This window comes from Opisthocomus hoazin, chromosome Z (genome assembly GCF_030867145.1).
Source record: "Opisthocomus hoazin isolate bOpiHoa1 chromosome Z, bOpiHoa1.hap1, whole genome shotgun sequence".
NCBI lineage: Eukaryota > Metazoa > Chordata > Aves > Opisthocomiformes > Opisthocomidae > Opisthocomus > Opisthocomus hoazin.
The window spans coordinates 76223264-76244153 of NC_134454.1; the positions used below are offsets into that span (position 1 = coordinate 76223264).

The following is a 20890-nucleotide window of genomic DNA, read 5'->3' on the forward strand; positions in this document are numbered from 1 at the left end:
GTTCCGTCTGAACATGAGGAGGAACTTCTTCCCTCTGAGGGTGACGGAGCACTGGAACAGGCTGCCCAGGGAGGTTGTGGAGTCTCCTTCTCTGGAGATATTCAAGACCCGCCTGGACAAGGTCCTGTGCAGCCTGCTGTAGGTGACCCTGCTTCGGCGGGGGGGTTGGACTAGATGACCCACAGAGGTCCCTTCCAACCCCTACTATTCTGTGATTCTGTGATTCTGTATTTCTGTTGTATCATAAAATTAAAACACGGTGCTTTACGAGTGCTTCGCTTGCTGATACAAAAGGATATGAAATTTGTCCTAAGTCTTCTCTGTGTATATAAAGAAACTTTTTTCATGCATCTTTGGTGGCTATTTAGTTGTGGTATCTGCTGATTTTAATAAAGGCAGCTTACCTCAGTTTAACTATTTGCTAGAGCTGATAAATTGAATAGTTTATTGTTTATATAACAATTGACTATCTAGTACCTATTTACTTACAGCTACTGTACTGTGCCAAGGACGAGCATGCTAGGGGCACACACTTGAGGTCCATTTTGCATTCATACCAAAACATAGCCTAATCTACTTAGGAAGTTAATACAATGTCAAGTGGTAGAACAAAATCATGGCTGTGTTGTGTTTATACCTAAGAAAAGATTTAAGATGCCAGCCTCACACAGAGCAACTCATAGTTTAGGTTTTGTTCGTATGTACAAGACTGGTACATACATTACAGCTCTGGTGGTGCCCTTTCATAGGGAGACACAACTGATGTAGGTTCAGGTTGTTCTAGGTTTGACAGATACACTAAATATGCCACTAACAAATATATATGAGTGATAGTTTTTGCTTTTTGGAATTTTTTCAATTGGTCTGCACTAATTACTATATTTATTTTTTTTTACGGAATCAGAACATTATTTGAGGGGCATAATTTTTGAAGATGTGGCAGATGATGAAAAGGAGGGCTTAAACTTGGAATATCCTGTACCCAGTTATACAACATTGGAAGTACACTCTCCTGCCTCTGCAGCCCCTGCTTCTAACTTTCCCAGTCGCACAAAGTCATCTTCTGGTATAATCTTTAATGTTTATTTTTCCCTTTTTCTCCTTTTAAAAATAAGTAAACCTTTTCTTCCTGGTGTAATGCTTTCTCATTGCTGTTTTACAGAATGTTATGTAATGCCAGTGAGCTCAGAAAAGTCAGTTGTCAGTCTTTCTAGATTGCGTTGTTTACTGTGGCTTCATGGATGTGCATTCACAATGAGTTCATATTGTACATGATGGAATAGTATCAATAAGCCTTGAAAACAGTTCAGCAGTGAATTATACTTGCACTCAAATTTGCCGTTACTGAAAGACAATTAATAACTTTGGGTCTGTTTCTGAAACCCATCGCGGTGCTGATTTGTAATTATTTAATTAAGTGTATATGAATATAAATAGGTGCAGTGCCACAGAACACTCGTAGCTTCCTCCCAAGGCTGTCTTTATCATCTCAGTCGTCCTCCTATGCTGTAGAGGTGAATTCTCAATTAAATCGGAACTACATCAGCAAAATAATTTGTTTCATATAGTAACTGTGTCCTAAAACATTATTTTATGAGGTCTCATTTAATTTTGCAAACTGAGAGTTAATTGATTTTTGCAATTATGAAGACTGCAGTAGTATTAAAAGGAGGAGGAAAAATCACTATGCAAGCAACCTGTTCCCTTTGTTTAGAAACGTAGTGTCTTATTTTGTCTGCATATTGCCTGCTTTGCTTGCATTCAAGCTTCTAAAAATGATATATACTTTGTGCAGGTGAACATGCATTTGACAGTCACATTTGCAGCAGTCGATCTTGAAAGGTGTTAAAACACAGTTCTTAGATCTATGTAGAGGAGAATTGAATATCGAATGGTGTGCACACCCAGATAAATTCCATGAACAGTAATACACTTGCAGTTTTCTCTTGAAGTATAAACTTGTTACATGCAAGCTAAGAAAACTGTAGGTGATACTAAGTTGCAAATAGAATTTTTTGACAGTACGGTTTAGCTTAGGAAGGATAATAGTGCTCTTCCTTCCAAGACATCCATACTGTTCTTCAGCCTCATTTCCTGAATTCCAGGAGTTTGTAGGCTGGATTCTTCAAGTAAGTGGCAATGGTTGATTTTGCATAAAACACTGTGTAGTTAATTGGAACTGATAAGTTTAGTTGGATCATGGCAGGTAACTGACAACAGTGATCTCATCTTCCCAGCAAAACTATCCATATCAGTCAGGGAGCTGTTAATTAATGTTCTCTGAAAACTCTGTATTAACCTGGCAGTTGATGACGTGCTCTCTCACAGGTCATTAAGCCTAAGTACAATAGTCATTTATTTTTATTGTCAACTTATTCAGGTTTATATATTTCTGTATTTTATCCCACAGGCTGTTTAATGTGGGTGTTACTAGCTTGCCTACAAGCACAAAGCTTCTATTAACAAAGGCTATTTCTGTTTCAGGGTTTCATGTATGTGGAGATCTATGTGATGGGTATGTATTTAGAAATTGGTTTTATTGAAAATTTGTTTAACAAAAACGGTACTGTCGAGGTGGAACTATCACATAAAAATCTAGGCATTAATTTTCAAACTGAAAGAAAGCCTTTTTATTAGTTAATTCAGGCATTTACTCTGACTTTGGTAGCGCAGGTTAGATTTACTTCGTGCAAAAGCTGTGGAAGCATTCAAAGTTGCTTTATAGTTACAACAGAGCTGTTAATGTAGATGTTGCTATTGGCTAGTGCAAAACACTGTTTTTCAACAAGTACATGTAACTGCTGCTAGCAGTTATCTACTGAGGCCAGCTATCGCCAGAAAGTTTTTGAAGTGTTACCATATGAACAGTGTAAAGCAACAGACTGAAGATTTCAGAACTGGCACATTAAATACAATGTTCTGACATACATATTTTTTACTGTTATTTGCTGTTAGTCTTCTGGATCCAGTCGTGCAGTAGAAAACAGTAGCTTGCTTCACTTTCTTCCTGATCATTCTGGTCATTTACCCACCTTTACTGTTTTGCTTGAAGCATAGCAGTAAACTGAATGGTTTCGTTTATTTTTAAAGTATTTTAAGTGAAACTGCTTGTTTCACACTGATTCTAGCATCCCACAGCCTTATCTCAGCATGGGCAGCAGTACAAACCCTGTGGATGCTCCTGGCCCTCTGGGCTGCCAGGCACAGCCTTCTTGGGCCAGCCGTGTTCAGACACCCCGGCGGGGCTCAGGCAGTTCAGCTCTGGATGGGGCCGTATGTCTGGAGGGTTGATTCAAAGCTCTCTTTCCTGCAATACCCCTGGTGTTAGTCAGGTCTCGCTCGTTCTGTCCCATTCACATGGGGCAGCTACGTAGTTGGCTAAAGTGTACAAGGTGACAGCGAAGCTAATGTGGTGGCTGGTAACTTTTTAAAGAAAAGACAGCGCACCTGCACACAGTGTCCAGGTATTGCTTGTGTGCAGTAACGCAGTGAGAAAGAAAGGGGGGAAAAAATGAATGAGAAAGAAGGGGAAAGAGTGTGCAGTCCAAAGGCTTCTGGTAAAACAACATGAATATTCTCATTTTAAGCATAAGAGGAAGGGTTTTAGCTTGTTGTTCTTACAGGCATGTTCGACTTTAAATTAGTAACTTTTTTTTTTCCCCTGCCTGACTTTAAGCTCTTTAGAAGATCCCCTGCAAATTACAGGTCTGAGTGGTGTTACTGACATCATTAGTGATCTTGTAGTAGAAGGTGACATCTCTCCATCGGAGCTGGGCTTTACGAAAATGCAAGCTAAGAAAATTTCTAGGTAATACCATGGCTGGTTTTTATTATGTGTTAGTTAAATTATTTTAACCTCGGTTATTCTCTTCATAGCTCACGCCCTGTAAACAATGGAAGCAAGCACGTGTTTGGAGTTGATGTTAATGGGGCTAGTATTAGAACTGTTTAATAGCCACTGTTTTACTGGCCATTATTGTCAAATGTGCTACTTGTATTTTTTTCCATTTTGGTTTTAAATTTCTTCCTATTTGCTTGTTCTTTGTTCTGTCAAGTGTAGGCTGGAGCACAACTCTATATATACAACAGATTCAGTTCAACCAAGGGGACTGGAGCCTTCTAAAGCAGTTCTGAAAGACAGAATAGAAGTTTCTTGTCAGTGGCAAAGGAGCTTCCGAAGCTTCCAGTCCCAGACTCCAGCTTGTCATGGTCTCCTCCCTGGAGATTTCTACACCTTCCTGACTGTCACTTGTAAAATCAGCTGTGTTCTTTCCTGAGATGGGTTGAAATTACAACTGCTTCCTACTCCCGTTTGTGATACCAGTTGCTTACAAGGCAAAAATACAGCTGTTCAGGATGCCAGTCTGTTGCGTTGGTGCAACAGTTCACACCAGTTTAAGATACCTGTTTCGAGATGTTCTAGTGACTCATTAGAGTGAAGTGCTCTGGTTTACTTGTTCTAACATTTATTCAAATTGTAAAAGGAGCTCAGGAGCTCTATATCTATGGACAGATCTCATAATATTCTTGTGATCCTTTGAGAATGCCGAACACAGTACTGCTGACTACATCAACACATAAATGTTGCTAGCTGGAGTGTTTTACGCAATTATGTGAATACTTTCAAAATCACTGCAAATTTCAGAAATGTATTCAAGTAGTATTTAATCAAACCTGACCAAAGACCTAAAGACAATTCAGTTTCACATACTTATTTTCACATATGATTGTGAATAATTCTGATAATGACACTTCCCTTTGCCATGAAGTAAATCACTTTCAAGTGTGTCAAAGTTTTTCTAATCCTGTGAGGGCTTTAATGCTTCAATGCATAAACTAGTGCCTGCCAGTCTTGAAAATGAGAGAAGTTTCAAAATGGGCTGCAAAAAATGAGGCATTTAAAATTGAAACACTTCCTTTGGAAAATTTTGTATTTAATTTTTAGGTCAGTGCTTTTAGTTTTACAGTGGAAAAAAAATACTTATTACCCAGCTTCTTACTTTATTGACTATTGCAAGGTGAGTTAGTAAATGTTTCTGAAGAACTCTGAGGATGAAATTGTGTTAGCATTTCTTATTGGCTGTGTTTTTCTGTTGCTAGTATTCGGAGTTAGTATTTTTAAAATTAGTTTGTACAGATGGGCTTGTGAAAGGAGCTCATAGGTTGAAAGGATGGAACAAGAAGGGTGATAGTATCTCATTGGTTTTTTTATCTTTTTAGATACTTATACCATACACACTTAAAAATGAAAGATCACAGCAAAATGAGCAATGCAGTTTTTTTCTCTGCCAGTTACCCTATAAAGACAGTAACAGATGGTGCACGTTTAAAGCTTTGGTCATATTATCTGAATGCAGTTGACAAATAGAAGAAAAATTTTAGGATATGTCTTGGAAATTACTTGTGTGCCAGGATTTTATGAAGTAAAATTTTGCAGAAGGAAATTTCCCCATTGTTTATTACTTACGCTTTCAGCTGAGTCAGAATTTCAAAGGGATTGCATTTTTTTTATTATGTCATGCATCTGTCATTGTTTGCAATTTAAAGGTTGTGCTAGATTATTTTCCATTTACATCTGCTCTCAGGGCTCATGATTCTGCTGCTGGACATTCTCAAAAAACAGAAAAGAAGAAAGAGATACAAGCATGGATGAAAAGAAAGCAAAAGGAAAGAATGAGAGAGTATATGAAGAAGCTGGATGAACAAAGACAGAAAGAGCATAATCCATTCAAACTTAGGAAGAACGTGGTAAGAATAATGGGTGTCTTGAAGAGTAACCGTTATGTATTGTACAAGTGTTGATTGTTCAGGTTAGATAGTATAAACACTGTCGGTGATTTTTTTCCTGTTTTAATGTTGGGGTTTTTATACATCTAACTTTATTCTGTTGGAACTGGCCACAGTTGTGTCAGAAGCGATTGGTGAGAAAATGTGCCAGTGTTGGTCACAGGCTGCAGTAGTGGCAGTTGGCTGCAGGTGGCAATTAGTACCTGTCTCCCAGCTCCAGCTTCAGGAAGTATAGTTCCCCTGATTTTATTAGATATAGCTGCATTCACTGATAAACACTGTATTTTGTCAGGGAGTGATAACTGTAGGAGTTGTAGAGATGTGTTTACATCTCGTTTCATCTTCCCCTGCACCTCCCCAAAACTCCCAATGAATTTACAAAGAAGAGTTCAGATCCCAACATCGTTTACAAACACAATAGGATACTGAGGGCATCCGTCCTTGTCATTCATGCACACAGATGTGTGTGCAATTACAGAGGGTCAGCAGAAATGTTAGAATATGGCATATGTCTTAAGTATCTGATGACTTTTTTTGCTGGAGGCTGGTTTTAATACAGGCACAGCAAACAATCCCCTCCCTCACAGAATCTTTTAAGTTTAATTAGTAAAAACATGTTTATGGCCTGATACATCTCTACTGATGTGTACAGTGATGGAAATAACTGATGGGGGGGAAAAAAGGTGCAAAAGTAGTTCGGAAATAATTTCCCAGTCAGTAGTAATTCTTAATACCTTCAGGACCTGAAAAGACACTGCTGAGTCAGGGGAAACTCAAGGGTTGCAGATAATGAGACCTAGCAACAGCAAATACATCCCTGTACTTTTTACTCATCAGTTGAATGCAGGGTATGCTGTAAATTCTTTCATGCTGAAACTCTACTGATTTTAACTCCTAAGCAGCAAACATGTAATGCACAAAAGTTACCTGTTACTAAATAATTCAATTGTATTCACTTTTAGAAAGAGTAACAGGTCTCATCTGTGAAATACAGTATTTCCCCTGGTTTTACAGTCTTTCGAAAGAGTTGAATCTGGCTGCTCTTTCATAGATGTGTAGAGAGAAGTGATTCAGGAAAAATGGGTCCTGCTTCACTCCCTTTCCTGTGTTGCCAATCCATAAATATCTCCTTGATGTTTTTGTTACAGACTTTTCTCCTGAAATCATTGGATGGAGGGATTCTCAGCTTTTGGTGGGGTTTTTTTAGAAGAAAGCATTAAAAAATTCAAACTGCACTCTAGCAAACACAGGTCAAAGTGCAGCGTTGCTCTGTTTTTTAAATTATTGTTAGGAACATCACTGATTTTTCGGAAACTGAAGGTGAGGCCATTTGAAACTTTGAGCTTGACAGTAAACACAGCTCCTTTGGAATGTTAATATTTCAAGCATATGAGCTATGGAAGGTGTGACTGCAAGCTTTCACTGCATTTTTGGAGACTGGAAGTTTGTAAAGACAATTTTATCTGAATTTCCTGGTAGGATCATATGCTTTCATAATGTTTTTCATTCTGGAGACTGTCTTAAATGGTAACTTTCAAGTCAAATAGGTCTACATTTTGAGAGTGAGAGAGACTGGAATGACACCACAATATAGAATAAGTTAATGATTATTATTCTTTCTTGTACAGCATTGTAGTCCTACTTCAAAGGATATTAAGTTATTCCAGAAGAAGAAAGAAGAAAAAGATAAGTAAGTTGCTATAAATCTAACTTGTGGGATTCTTATTTATGTGTGAATCTTCCAGTCTTAAGGAAGAGGTAGTTTTAAAGTTTTAACTATCTTGTCTATGAAACTTCAGATATGAATGACCTTTCAACCAAAAGCGTAATTCATGTTTGCTTTACCATTTAAGAAAACTCTGAACATGTTTCGTCTTTTCACTGTATTTTTCACTTTCCAAATACCACTTTTTTCCTTTTTTTTGCCCCCAACATTGATTCATTCATTCTGTCAAACCCATTGTTAATAAATATTTTAGCTTTTTGCTAATGATCTTAAAGGGGTTAGTATGTCTTCTCTGAAATTCCAAAAATATGTTCTTCTGTTCTGGTTACCGTGTAGCCTCACAAGACTCACAAGCCAGCTGCAGTTAAATGAGTGATATCATGAGTTAATATGTAATACTGTTTTTTCGCCGTAGAGCCCTGCTGTCTGAACATCATAGTAGGAGAATATCAGAAGCACTTTCTCTGATGAACGAAATGTTATCCGAAACAGCGATGTTACCTGCAAGTGAACGTAGACCATTGTCCAGGACAAGATCACCTCAAGAGTACAGAAAAAGGCATATGGCATCTACTAAAGGGTAACGGCTTTAAGCACTAACCCTGCTCTGGTGTTTTGGTGTCTTTACCACACTTCAGATTCGTCTGCAATTTATAGCTAGTTGGTATAGGATTAGCTTGCGCGAAGCTTTATATTCTGGCAGAATCAAAGATACACTTTGTCTGGGTCAGAGGAGTCTGAAGTTCATGTACCGGTCTTGTTACAGCCACTAGCACAAATCGTGGAGGGAGCCTTAAAAATGCCGTTCAGAGCACAGGATTAGCCAACTCTAGGGCCACAGCTATAAACCATGTCCTGACCCATTCCACCAAACAGCAATTCCGCTGAACTATAGTCAGCAATCTATGTAGTGATCTGAAGATCATCTAATAGCAAGCAAGAAGCAAATAAAAACACTACGGTGCATTAATACAGACTACTTAAATTTGAGTTCAGCAAACTCTAGATTTACCCTCTTACTTTCTAATTTTTTTCATTACCTAAGAATTTTACTTGTTCTTTCTTTCACACTTTGGTACTTACTGTCTTTTGAGAAGATGATGGTATTTGAATATTACAAATTGGTAGGTGTGTTCTACTCGATGGCATTAATGTCACGTGTGTGTGTGTAATCCAGGTGTATATTGCAGTATACTTTTTCTTCTTCTCATAAAATTTTGTGTTTTCCAGAATAAAAGGAGGTACTGTGTAGTTCAGATAATCCTCTAACTTCCAGACTTAAATACTTCTGCATCTCTTTGTAATAGGTAAAGTTCCAGGATAGAGCATTGAACTGTTTTTTTCTCTTGTTGTAGAAGGCATCCAAACAGTCCTGTAGAAAGGAGCAGAACTGCTGCCAAACCCAGCTTTGGTCAAAAAATACACCACTTCATGCCAGCTCGTGGTTTAACACAGTCCAAGGGTAAGAACAGAACCTTCTTAATGAAGATACATACTGAAGATGATCTTCCAGTTACTGCTGGGTTTTGGGAGGGAGGAGCTTTAATACCTATGTAGAAAGTCAGACTTGTAATCCTGGAGGTTTCCTGTCCCGAGACTTTTGCAACTGTGTGGTCATTGGCCTGTAAATGATGAGTTACCTTTCTGTATCATCTCTTTCTAAATCTAAAGTAGCTTTGTTTGCCATTGCAGAGTACTGTGTAATCCAGGAAGCAAGCTCATAGATGAAAACTTTGAAGCATCTTTTGAATAGTTTCAATATACTGCACCTAACAGAGGAAATGCTGGTTTGTTTTTCCAGGAAATGCCTGTATACTCCTGCAGAAAAGCAGTTCCAGAGGAAGAACGAGAAATGCTGCAAACTGCACTGTTAATTATAGACACCGTAAGTTACAAAGAGCAATGACATAGTGCTGTTCAGCTACATAATACAGGGGAAAAATAAGACACAGCGGACACATTTCAGAATATATCCTGGGTAGAATATATGCAACACAGGCCTCGGATGCAGAATTAGTTTAGAAGAATAAAAACTGTCATTTTCCCCCCTCATAAAAGTCCTTTTCTAGGAACTTGTGAAATATTTTAAGCAATCACCTCTGTTTGCCTCCTGAATGGTTTTGGACAGATGGCAGTTCCAAGATTATTGAAGCAAATGTACTAGATTTCAGTGATTTCCTGAAACAGGCATTACGAAGTCATGAGGCACGGAGGACTAGAGTCTGTCTTTCAGCTGAAACGCAGAGAGAGAGAGTGAGTTAGTTAGCAGCACAGTACGCAGGTATTGTGCCTCTCCCTTACCTTTCTGTGCCACTTACTTTCTGAGCTCTTTGAAGCAGGAATTGTATTTGTTATCCCTCTGTACAGTATCTATTTAAGATGCTCTTTTCTCATAATGTTAGAGTGGAAAAATCTGACGGCACTTTCTTAAAAAAAAAAATAATCTGAATTTTAGTGATCCTTTTTCCCTATGCCTGTCTGTGTAGGTCTGGATCCACAGAATTTTTCTCACATAAATGTTTCCTCTTAATCAAATGATTTAACAGATGCAGGACTTGATTACAAGAGCAGATTTTCTGATCAGACAGAAAAAGATTGAGGAGACAGTCGGTTTGAAACTTAGGAAATGCTGTGGGTTGATTTCATTCCCCCTAACACCAGACTTATACTAGTGGCATAATAAAGATCCTGTTTGGCTAGTCAAATGCCAATTTGTTTGAGTTGGCAACGCAGGAAAGGGAGGGATGCAATAGTTAGCAGATAGGCTATTTTACTGAATCACTCACCTCTACACGCGTGGAAGGTTGTTCTCCTCCTCCTCCTCCTTCGCATACATTTTCTTTTTAAACTCTAAACACAGGTTGGTGTTTCTCTGATTTCACATCTCCTTCTTGTATCTGTTTCTCCAGTATATGCCGTCACTGCTAAGGGTTTCACTAAAGTTCCATGTCTTCTAAGAGGCACAAATCCAGGATTTATGTAGTTTTATTCCTCTATCAGATAATGTAACAATGTCCCTTTTTGGGGACTGCACTACAGGACCTGGATGCTGTAGGCACTGTGCACAGTCCTGTCCCACTTTGTTTTCTGTCCTGGGAAGACATTCCAGAGCGTGAGCCTGGAAGGGACCGGCATTTTCTCTCCATAAGCCCACACCAGTTCAAGATAACAGGGCACGCTGGTTTTACTCACGTTTACACACAGCTTCAGCTCTCAGAACTTGGAGCTTCTGTTCTTGGAGAAGTTTCAAGACATCCAGAAGAAAACAACAGGAAATGTTACAGCTCTGTGTCTGGCTTGTTTTCTCCTCAGCTGCTGAGCACAGAGTCAGCAGAACATCAGAACAAAAGCCTCCACATGTTACCACTGCAGTTCAGACAGAAAGTGTTGATGGAGAGACTGATCGAGACATAGTGAGTCCTTGGACTGTGCCCGATGATATCCAAAGAATACTCCAAGATAGTCATGACTCCTTGTTTCAGGTAGGATGTCTGCTTGTTCTAGGAATGGTTGGGTACCTGCCACTTAATGCTTGTTTACTTTTGCTTTATTTAAAACATGGTTCTCTGCTCAAAATGTGTGGGTGGGATAGATGCAGAGGGACTTAAATGATGGTGATTCAACAGAGCTACATTTTGTCTTTACAAGCAAAGTCATTCTTGTGAGCCTTGAAAACGAATGTTCTTCATAACAATTGTATAGGCATGTTGTCTGTCTGGGCAACAGATGCTTGTGGGAGTGCATTAACAGGAAAATAAATCAAAGAATAACAAGATACCTAACTTGATTCAGACATGTTTGAAAAGAGTGGGATCATTTCTGCTGACTGCGCAGAGGTCTTGTCCGTGAATGACACGCAGTGATTCAGCTCACCTTCGTTTCCTCCCGTAGGCCTCTGCACTGCATCCTGGGAGCTCCTCTCCTCTCGGCGTTACCGACACTGATGGTGTTTCTGAAAGCACGGGAAGTGTCCTCAGCAAACTGGACTGGAATGCAATTGAGGCTATGGTAGCAGATGTGGAAGACAACTGAATGAAATTTCTCAGCTGCTGCGCACTTGCAAACAGTTGCTGGCGTTTGGTTTTATTTTTTAAAAGTACCATTGTTCTGCATAAAAGGGGTTGAGGCTTTCACTGGTTTTCTTCTTCAGCAGCACAGAAACTCTCACTGCTTTTAGTCCTACCTAGATGAAGTTCAATTCCCTAACATGTAATTTGATTTCCAGTGTCTTCAAATCAACAAGAATTAAACGTAGTTGGTGAATGCAGACCAATAATCTTAAACAAGAACTTCTGGGTCAGCTACTTTGCCCCTTTCAAATATATGAAAAGTTTTATTCTATATTAAGAGCACTGCACAACTGTTTAACCTTTGTACTTGACATTTAACATCGTTATGGATGAAGTTATTTTTGTAACTTAACACGTGTGATAAACTGGTTTAATAAAAGTGAGTTTATTAGTTTCTGCTGTGAAGTGATTTATACACAGAGTGCTGTCACTGTTGTGTACCCCTGACTGTACCTGCACACGTGCACATGTGCTTCGCGCGTACTCTAAAACCCAGCTTACTTGTGCAGTAGTTTAGAGAAATCTTGGAAGATTTTGAATGATTGATGGAAAGAGGTACAAACAGTCAGGTAGCAATAAATGAAATACAGACTTTGTTAGGAAAATCAGATGCCAGTAAAAGGCACTAAGGACAAGTACTTTCTGGGGTAAAGAAAAACATCACTCTTCATCTATCTGTATAATGCTGTTCTGTTGGAGCTCTTCTAGCAGCCCCCAGATGTTTGTAGAAGAATTTCCCATATGTTCAGTGGCCATCAACTAGTTGTGATAGCCTGAACAGATGGAGCTGCGGTGACTGTTTCCCCACAGCAGCAGTTTTTATTTTTGTAGTGAAGAAATTTGAATTTTTCATGGACGTCAGAAGTGTGTTCATTTCCAGTGGTTAATTACTGCCACTCAATACTGTAATAGTTTAAAAAAAAAACCAAAACAAATTGCATGTTTCCAAGCGAAGCTGCATCTTGGCAAACATAAGGAGATACAGTCCAAAGCCTGTTACAGGGTTACACACATATCAGGATAGAACTGACCATTTCTGTAGGCTCAGCGATCAAAACCGGCTGTGTATTTTTAGCAGTCCTCAGAATCTGCACGAGCTTGTCCCACAGGAGTGGCCAGAGCGCAAAACTCGGTAATGGGAGTGACCATCTCCAAAGGAAAAGGGCAAGTACCTTCTAACAGCCGGTCCAAAGCATGAAACAGCCTCCAGTCAAAGTCTCACACTCTTTCTCCAGAGGGGCAGCAAAGAAACCATCAGTAAGGACCTTCTGTTCCGGGTGGAATAAAGTCTGAAAAATCTTCATTTAGCCAAGTACCAAAGTCTCCTTACGATCTTGGGCAGCTGTGAGAAGGAAGAGAAAGCAGTCAGGGACAAGACAGTGACTGGTAAACCTTGTCCTAAAAGGCTTGTGTCGGACTCAGCATTTGTTTTGCGTAATAGTTACAGCATCACAGTCATTAAACGTTAATGGATGTGCTGTGATGCACGAACATACTAAAAATAATAATTTAAAAAATCACTCTCCAGACAAGGTTGGAGATAACAAACGTCATTTGATAGCAGCTGAGTTCTACAGGAGACCAAGGCCACGTACCTACTCCCCTAAAGGGGCTTTATTTGTTTGTAAACAAAACTTGTTCATAAAGAATTCAGACCTTGACAGCAGATGTCTGAAGACAAAAGATTTTCAGGTGAGTTTTGTGGGGAGGAAATGCAGAAACAAGCCTTAAGAACACCATTTATAAAGAGGATGTTTGAAGGACCTTTACAGTCTCTCATCACGTATCTTCTTCCTTGGTTCTGTTTGGGGTGGTGCAGCACCCCCAGATGCAGAGGAGAGTAAGGACCATCTCTTACTGAGGTATTGCGCGAGTAAGACAGCTCATCCACTTTCTCCAAGCGATGTATCTCCTGGTGCTAAAGGAATTACAAATGCAGACGAGCAGTTAATTTTATTTTAATATTGGTGAAGGAAAACCTTTTCTTTAACTGCTTGCTGATCCATAGCATCAGAGATCACTAAGACAAGGACAGAGAGGCTGTTGGAAGACCATCCTGGCCATGAAGTCAGTGCCAAACCCATGCTGTGACGGAGCTGCGATGGAAGCAGGTGCCTGGGCAGGGCTGCACTGGCAGAGAGAGAACAGCGGTGCACGGCAGCGTGGAAAAGCACTGTGACACCGAGGAAGAGGGTGGTGGAGAGCTGCTCTTCACCCTGCTGCTCCCACAGACTCAAATTTTCTTGCACTTCGTCTTCCCTGATGATGCTTTTCTTTTTAGGGCCAGAGATGACATTTTTTAGTATGTCTTTTTCTAAGAGGAGCAGACAGTGCTTTTAGCTCTGCCAATCTCTAAATGAAATTTTGAAATACATGTAAAGAAATACCTCCAGGAGGTGTCTGCTGTCATAGAAGCTATGAGGATCAAATAACTCAAAACCCCTTAATTCCTAAAATCATTACATCCTTTCAGAAACAAATTTTAAAATACATTTTTTCTCTAGTGTCTCAGTAAAGATTTTGCATCAAAATGCAATGCCATATGTATTTACAAATCCCACCAATTTTACAGTTTAGTTGCCTTATTTTCTTTCCATGATCAAAGTCTTCTCTCGTGTAGACTTGAAATAGAAGTTAATGCTGATGTTCAAATTTGAAGGCTTAAGATTATTCACAAGCACCGAACTGATGAAACTTTAGAAAAGGAGGAAGTTGGTAAACAGCGTTTTCCTTCATTATCCAGCTCACTTTTTTCCTGCTAATTTTGCTATCTTCTTTTTTTTTTTTTTTTTTTGGCCATAGACTCTTACCTCTGTAGATCATAGAACAGAATCATAGAATGCGTTGGGTTTTGCTCCTCTGGACCTGCTCCCACACGTCCATGGCCACCAGGTTGGTCAGGCAGGGCTTGCCCTTCGTGAAGCCATGCTGGCTGTCTCGAATCACCTCCCTGTCCTCCATGTGCCTGAGCAGAGCTTCTAGGAGGATCTGTTCCATGATCTTTGCAGGTACAGAGGGGAGGCTGATAGGTCGGTAGTTCCCAGGGTCTTTCTTGCTACCCTTTTTAAAAATCAGTGCAATGTTTCCCTCTTTCCAGTCTCCAGGGTCTCACCTGACTGCCAGGACTTTTCAAATATTATGGAGAGTGGCTTGGCAACTACATCAGCCAGTTCCCTCAGGACTCTGAAATGCACCTCGTCAGGTCCCATAGTCTCACATATGTTCAGGTTCCTCAGGTGGTAACAAACCTGATCTTCTCTACCAGTGGGAGGGACTTAGCTCCTCCAGTCCCTGCCTTGAGGTCCATCCACTCAAGACGTGTGGGAAAAGAGGCTGCGAGTGAAAACTGAGGCAAAAAAAGTTGTTGAGTACCTCAGCATCCTCCTCGTCCGTCGTTACCAGTTTGCCAATCTTGCTCATCAGGATTGGTATGCTTTCTTTGACCTTCCTCTTCTGGCTGACATACCTGTAGTAGCTCTTCTTCTCATTTTTTGCATTCTTTGCCAAGTTCGGCTCCATCTGCGCCTTGGCCTTCCTGACCCCATCCCTACACAACCGGGCAGGGTCCCTATACTCTTCCCAGGATACCCGTCCCTGCTTCCACTGCCTGTGTGTTTCCTTCATGACCTTTAGTTTGACCAGCAGGTTTGTTCTCCTCTTCACCTGCTCCTTTCACAGGTTTCCTCTAGCCTCAGTTCTCTACAATTCTCCCTCTGCTACTGTCCTCCAATGAATCCTATCATTGCATATCCTGAGTCACAAAATAGCTCTCCCTTCTTCTGCCAGCCAAGAAAACAGCAATTTACTTTCTTTATCAGGTTCTTATGCAAATGTGACATTGCTGTGCTAGTTTCCCAAGCATCTGATGATTCTTTGAGGCCAGTGAGTCTCTGGAGCCATAATGATATCAGCAAGACTAAGTTCTGAGGGCGGGAAATAAACCAGAGCAAAAGTAGGAGATAAAAAAAACAGTAAACTAGAATTTATCAGAGGAAAAAGGGCAAATAGCAAGCAATTCAAATGAATTGTAAATTCTGTTGTTCATGTAATGGTCATACTCTTCCCCATCTCCCTGTGGACTTTCACCAAAAACTTAGTGTTGTGGTTTAACCCAGCAGCTGGCAACCAGGACCACCCATCTGCTCACTTGCTCCTCCCCCCCAGCAGTGGGACGGGCAGGAGAACGGACAAAGAGTAGAACTTGTGGGTTGAGATAAAGACAGTTTAATAAGACAACAAGAAAAAAAAAATGCAAAACAAGCAATACACAATACAATTTTTTCCCACTGTCTGATGACCAATTGCGCAGCCTGTCCCTGAGCAGTGATTGCGGATTTCACAGAACTTGTGGATATTGCAGAGCTTGCAGATTTCACTGAACTCACAGAAAAGATCAAACTTGCAGAAAACTTACAGAAAAAAGGGTTCCTGCCCCCCTGACCAACCCCCATTTATAAATGGAGCATGACGTCCATGGCATGGAATATTTCTCTTGGCCATCTTGGGCTCGCTTCCTGGCCGTGCTCCCTCCCAGCTGCTGCACAGCTGCTCATCAACTGAACATGGGAAACTGAAAAATGTTCTTGATTTCTTAGTGTGTCATTGTTTGTCAGCATATGATCAACACTTTTCTCGTACTAAATCCAAAACACAGCAGCTACTGGGACTCAGGGCTCAGTCTTGTTTGACATCTTTACCAACGATCTGGATGAGGGGATTGCGTGCTCCCTCAGTAAGTGCTGACACCAAGTTGGGTGGGAGTGTCGATCTGCTCGAGGGTAGGAAGGCTCTGCAGAGCTATACTCTTGCAAGTCAGTTGAACCAGTTAAACTGCATCTTTTTTTTTTTTTGAGCAATGTTGACGTAATTGGATTTCCCTCTGGTATCCCATGAGCAAATGGAGGTCAGAATTAGTAGGAACACAGCAGAATGCTGAGATGAAAGGGAACACCTCTTCCTTTTCTGACTTAGAGCAGGAAAACTAGCAAGTAAGTCTCTGAAAGGCTTGACAGAGGTAGTATACTGGCTCTGACTACAAGCTGAAAGCAAAACAGGAACACTCACTTCTGGCAAAGCCCCCAACAACAGCAGTCCAGCCCTCAGTGGGAGCAAGTATCCCATGCATCCTAGCAGAAAAACTAAGAGAGACATTGTCTGTCTGTGAAAAGGAGAGCAGAGTGCACCGCGTGGCAGCTTGCAGTTGGCTGAGCCTTGGGCTGAAGGGCTGACTCCAAATTCAGGTTTACTGTACTCAGCAAAGGTGGCATCCTTCTGTTTTCCAAGTGTCTGCTGGAGACAGACGCAGAGGGAGGGAGGGGGAAATTTCTACTAGCACACAGTCCTGTTTTCAAGAACTTCCTATTTGTCTGTGTGCTTGTTAACCAAAAGACCCTGCACAGAAGCCAAACAGAGCATGCTGTGAAACCGATCAGCTGCAGAAAGATGGACATGGATGTATCAATTAGTTAAGAAAATACATGTAGAAATACAGAGGAGGAAAATGTGGGAAACTGAATATGTATACTACATAGTATAGTATAATCTACATAGTACAGCATGAGTATGCAGTTTCATGCATGCTTAGAAGGTATTATTAGGTCTTTAATCTAATAAAAACATGAGAAATGGAGGGAAAGTATTTTAAAATGAAGGGTTGAATTTTTATAACAGCTCGAGTGGGACAAGCTACAGCAATTTTCCTTTTCCTAAACAATAGTTAACACTCCTTTGGAGTCCCACATGAATAATCATAAATTTCCTTCAGCAGTCTAGTAGTGAGACATTTCCATCTGACTGAAAGATACTGATGTTTCATGGATTTAAGCATAAGATTATTTTATTGGGTTAAATCATATATGTAGATTTAGAAACTTGAGTTTAGATATCCTTTTTATAAGAATGACTGTTTGAAACTTTTATTTCCGTGTTTTGTATTTAATTTTCATGCACTTTACATCTTAATATATACCTTTGTTCTTGGTTTCTTTGGCATCTTCAGTCAGGAAAAAAACCCCTAAACTAACTTCTTCCAGAACTCCCCCTTCCTCTCCCCCCCCAAATACTCTAAAAAACACCCACCGCCTATCAAAAAATCCCAAGGAAATAAAAGAATGAAAATAGGAAGAGGAAAAAGACAAAGCTATGAAAGTCTGAAGATACTACTTTGTCAATCTTTATTCATTAATCAGAAATCTTGATTAAGGGACTTGGAGAGTAAGAAAGAAAATGGTACTTACATGTCATTGTCTGCCTTTAGCCACACACCTTCAGCAGAAGTCTGTCCCTTTGTCAGGGCTCTGGCTGAGACATTTAAACTAAGAGACTGCTAAAGAGATGTCAAATTATGTGAAAAAAGAGTTTAAGATACACAGGGCTGGCATCTACTTTTTATTTCCAAAAGTACTGCCTCAGTAAAGACAGAGAGCTAGGCCTGTTTCACGTACAAGGAGAGGTGGCTGCATTTGGGGCTTCCTAGCTCCTCAAAGTCACGCTCGCACCTTCTGAAGATGGAAGAGGGTGTGCTCAGCTGTGCGACAAGCTACTGTAAAGATCCTACACAGGCTTCAAGACCTTGCGTGTGGCATAGGAGCATGCACATAAGCTCAGTCTGCACTACAGTTTGCAAAATTTTGTAAGAAAAAGGAACAAATGTTCATTAATACCTACTACCCACACAATAAACACAACTCTGAAACTTGCTGTTGAAAACGTATTGCAGACCTTTATGCGAGGCAGAAGAGGTAAGACTTCAAAAGACTACTCTGGTCCTCAGCTGGAATATTTTCAAATAAGATAAAATAATGGAAGGGCTTTTCTTTTTCTGATGTATAAAGAGACAACAAATAGAAGGAAGGTAAGTTCAGAAAGTACTCAAAGCTGAAAAGGGACTGCTGAGAGAAACACACGGCTTGCGCTGACCGACCACATGCACCCTGCTAAAAATATTTATTGTGTGATTTAAAGAAGTGGCCTGTTTGTGTGGGTTTCTCAGCCACCATTTAAAATTGAAGGTAGGAAAAAAAGCCACTAAGCACAGAGCATCCAGTACTGACCAGCGTTGCCCAAAGAGAAGCAGTAAGTGTGTAGAAGGGTTGTACATGGTTGGTCTGGGTGACTTGAAGGCTGAATGCAGACTTCGTGACAACTTCTGCCACCATTATTTCACATGGATTTCAATATGAAGGGAAGGGAAGGAAAGGAATCCTCTCTCTCTAGCACAGCAATGCCCTCAAAAGAAATTTGCATTCTGGTTCAGAACATAATCCTCCCCCTTCCTTGTGGTGTTTTGGTTTTAAAATACCACTGATTCTTTGAGAACATAGCAGACAGACCTGCTGAAGGAATAAATTATTTAAGGAATAAATTTCTGCCTTTCCAGAAATCTTGGACAACCAGACACAATTTTAATAAAGACATCACAGATGCTGATTTTGACAAATTGAGTTCTAAAACAATCTTTTGTTAAAATTCTGAGTGATCTGACCTGCTACTGAGCTGGTCAGAACTGAGAATTTCATACAATGTGTAACAGCTGTTGGATCTTCAGAAATCCCCACTATGTGCATCATCATTTTTTCCCAACCGGTACTTTTGGACAGCAAATAAAAATAATTGATGAGGAGCGATCCAAATCACAAGAGAACTTGGTATTACCTGACTCTGACCTGCAGGTTTGTATGTGGAGATGGAGCGGTACCGTTCAGAACTGCAAGGGTGCATCAGACAGGAGATGTTCAAGGCTGACCTGGAATTTGAAAATCCATCTCCACACAGGACTGTTCAGAATCAAGAGTTCTCATGAATCCGAAATGAATGGATTTTCTCAAGGAATCATTACACTTTGTTTGCCTCTGCTCACAGAGCATGTTTAGTCTGAGCAGGAAGCACAAACCCACTGAATTTCTCCTTTTCTGGCTTACAGGAATTCAAGTGCAGTTCAGGTTCTGTACTATTTCTGTACAAGCATAAACCTTAACAAGAGAACTAAGTATGTAAAATAAGAGATAGAAAGAAGGCTGTTTCTCAAAGAAAGCGTAAGTCTTCAGTCTGTGCTTGTGAAGTTAAAACGAGAAGCAGACAACCCCCTGCACGGTTTCTCAAAAATAATAGAACTGCTGTGACAGAGTTGGGCCGTTTCCAACAAATCTTGTAGCCCCTCTATGGCTGGGAAGAGAATTGCAAATAAGGGATAGGTTAAACAAATCCAGAAGCTATTTTGGGAGACGGGAAAAGGAGGAAGCCCATTGAAAACGAGCCAATTGACAAAAAATGTTGTTGGGGGAGTGAGGTTTACAGCCAAAGCTCGCAGCGGAATCGGCGCCCTGTGCAACACGGCTTGGTGCTCGTAACCGCACCTTCTGACAGACAGAGGCTACGCCACACACAGAGGCAGGGTCCCGTTTAATAGTCAGTCCCCTGGGGAGGTGGGGGCGGAGATCAGCTACATCACCAAGCTAGCTTTTCGGAAGCAGGACATCTGTTTTCCAAACAGAAATACGAGCCTTTCAACACAGCTGCACCAGGTACAGTGGTGGAGCAAAGCTCCATCGAAGTCAGCGCAAATTTCTTTAAATAGTCACTGACATAGTGAGAAATACTTGCCACGCTGCATCACAAACGGTAACTGGGACAGCCAGTGATTTGGTGGCCGCTTTTGCCGCTCTGGCACAGCAGAGTCCCCTCCCCGGGCGGCCCTTTGCCGACGTGGACACCAGGCCCTTGCACAACTGCCACGCCGGTGCTGGGTTGCCTGAGCGTGCGCTGCTCCGCGCAGGAGGAACTCTGCCCCCCGGCCCCCCCAAACCCAAACCAACCCTCAGGCTTTCTTGAGGAGGATTTTTTTGAGGAGGATGTTTGGAGGAGGCACTGCACAGCTTGGGTAGCTGCAAGCACTGTACACGCTTGCGTGGACGCCAATGAAAACTATTCCTTCCTGACAGAGGGAACTCCAAAACTAGCTGGGAAACCACGTCTGAGTCATGGAGAAATTAGAGATTTCTGCATGTAGTTATGTCTATGACGTAGTTATGTCTGGTGGGCTGAACACAGACTGGCAAGAATTGTCTCAGAATAATCCAAAAAAAGATTCCCTGGACGCCTTACAGGTGCCCCGGGCGTAATTTGAGCATTGTGAGCACCATGAGAAAGGGATCAACGAAGTGTATGCGCGCTCTAAGATAAAAACTTACAAGTTTCATTTTGGAAGGGTCCAGACTGAATTCTTAAAACATTTATTTTAAATAAATGAAATATGAAAATACTATGAATTTATTTGTATATAACAATAACACTTTAATATTTAGTCAAG

At 40.7% G+C, this 20890-nt stretch overlaps 1 protein-coding gene across 4 annotated transcripts in view; it reads left to right on the forward strand.

The window, feature by feature from the left end:
* CPLANE1 (ciliogenesis and planar polarity effector complex subunit 1) overlaps window positions 1-11946 on the forward strand; it is a 60322-nt gene extending 48376 nt beyond the window's left edge. For all 4 annotated transcript variants that reach the window (XM_075410666.1, XM_075410667.1, XM_075410668.1 and 1 more), the window contains 10 exons: window positions 905-1066; window positions 2485-2515; window positions 3677-3808; window positions 5586-5748; window positions 7416-7477; window positions 7929-8093; window positions 8869-8975; window positions 9315-9398; window positions 10826-10995; window positions 11405-11946. In XM_075410666.1, the coding sequence (XP_075266781.1) occupies window positions 905-1066; window positions 2485-2515; window positions 3677-3808; window positions 5586-5748; window positions 7416-7477; window positions 7929-8093; window positions 8869-8975; window positions 9315-9398; window positions 10826-10995; window positions 11405-11545 (1217 nt within the window). In that variant the 3' untranslated portion in view covers window positions 11546-11946. The remainder of the gene's footprint in view (window positions 1-904; window positions 1067-2484; window positions 2516-3676; window positions 3809-5585; window positions 5749-7415; window positions 7478-7928; window positions 8094-8868; window positions 8976-9314; window positions 9399-10825; window positions 10996-11404) is intronic.
* Window positions 11947-20890: the final 8944 nt, after the last annotated feature.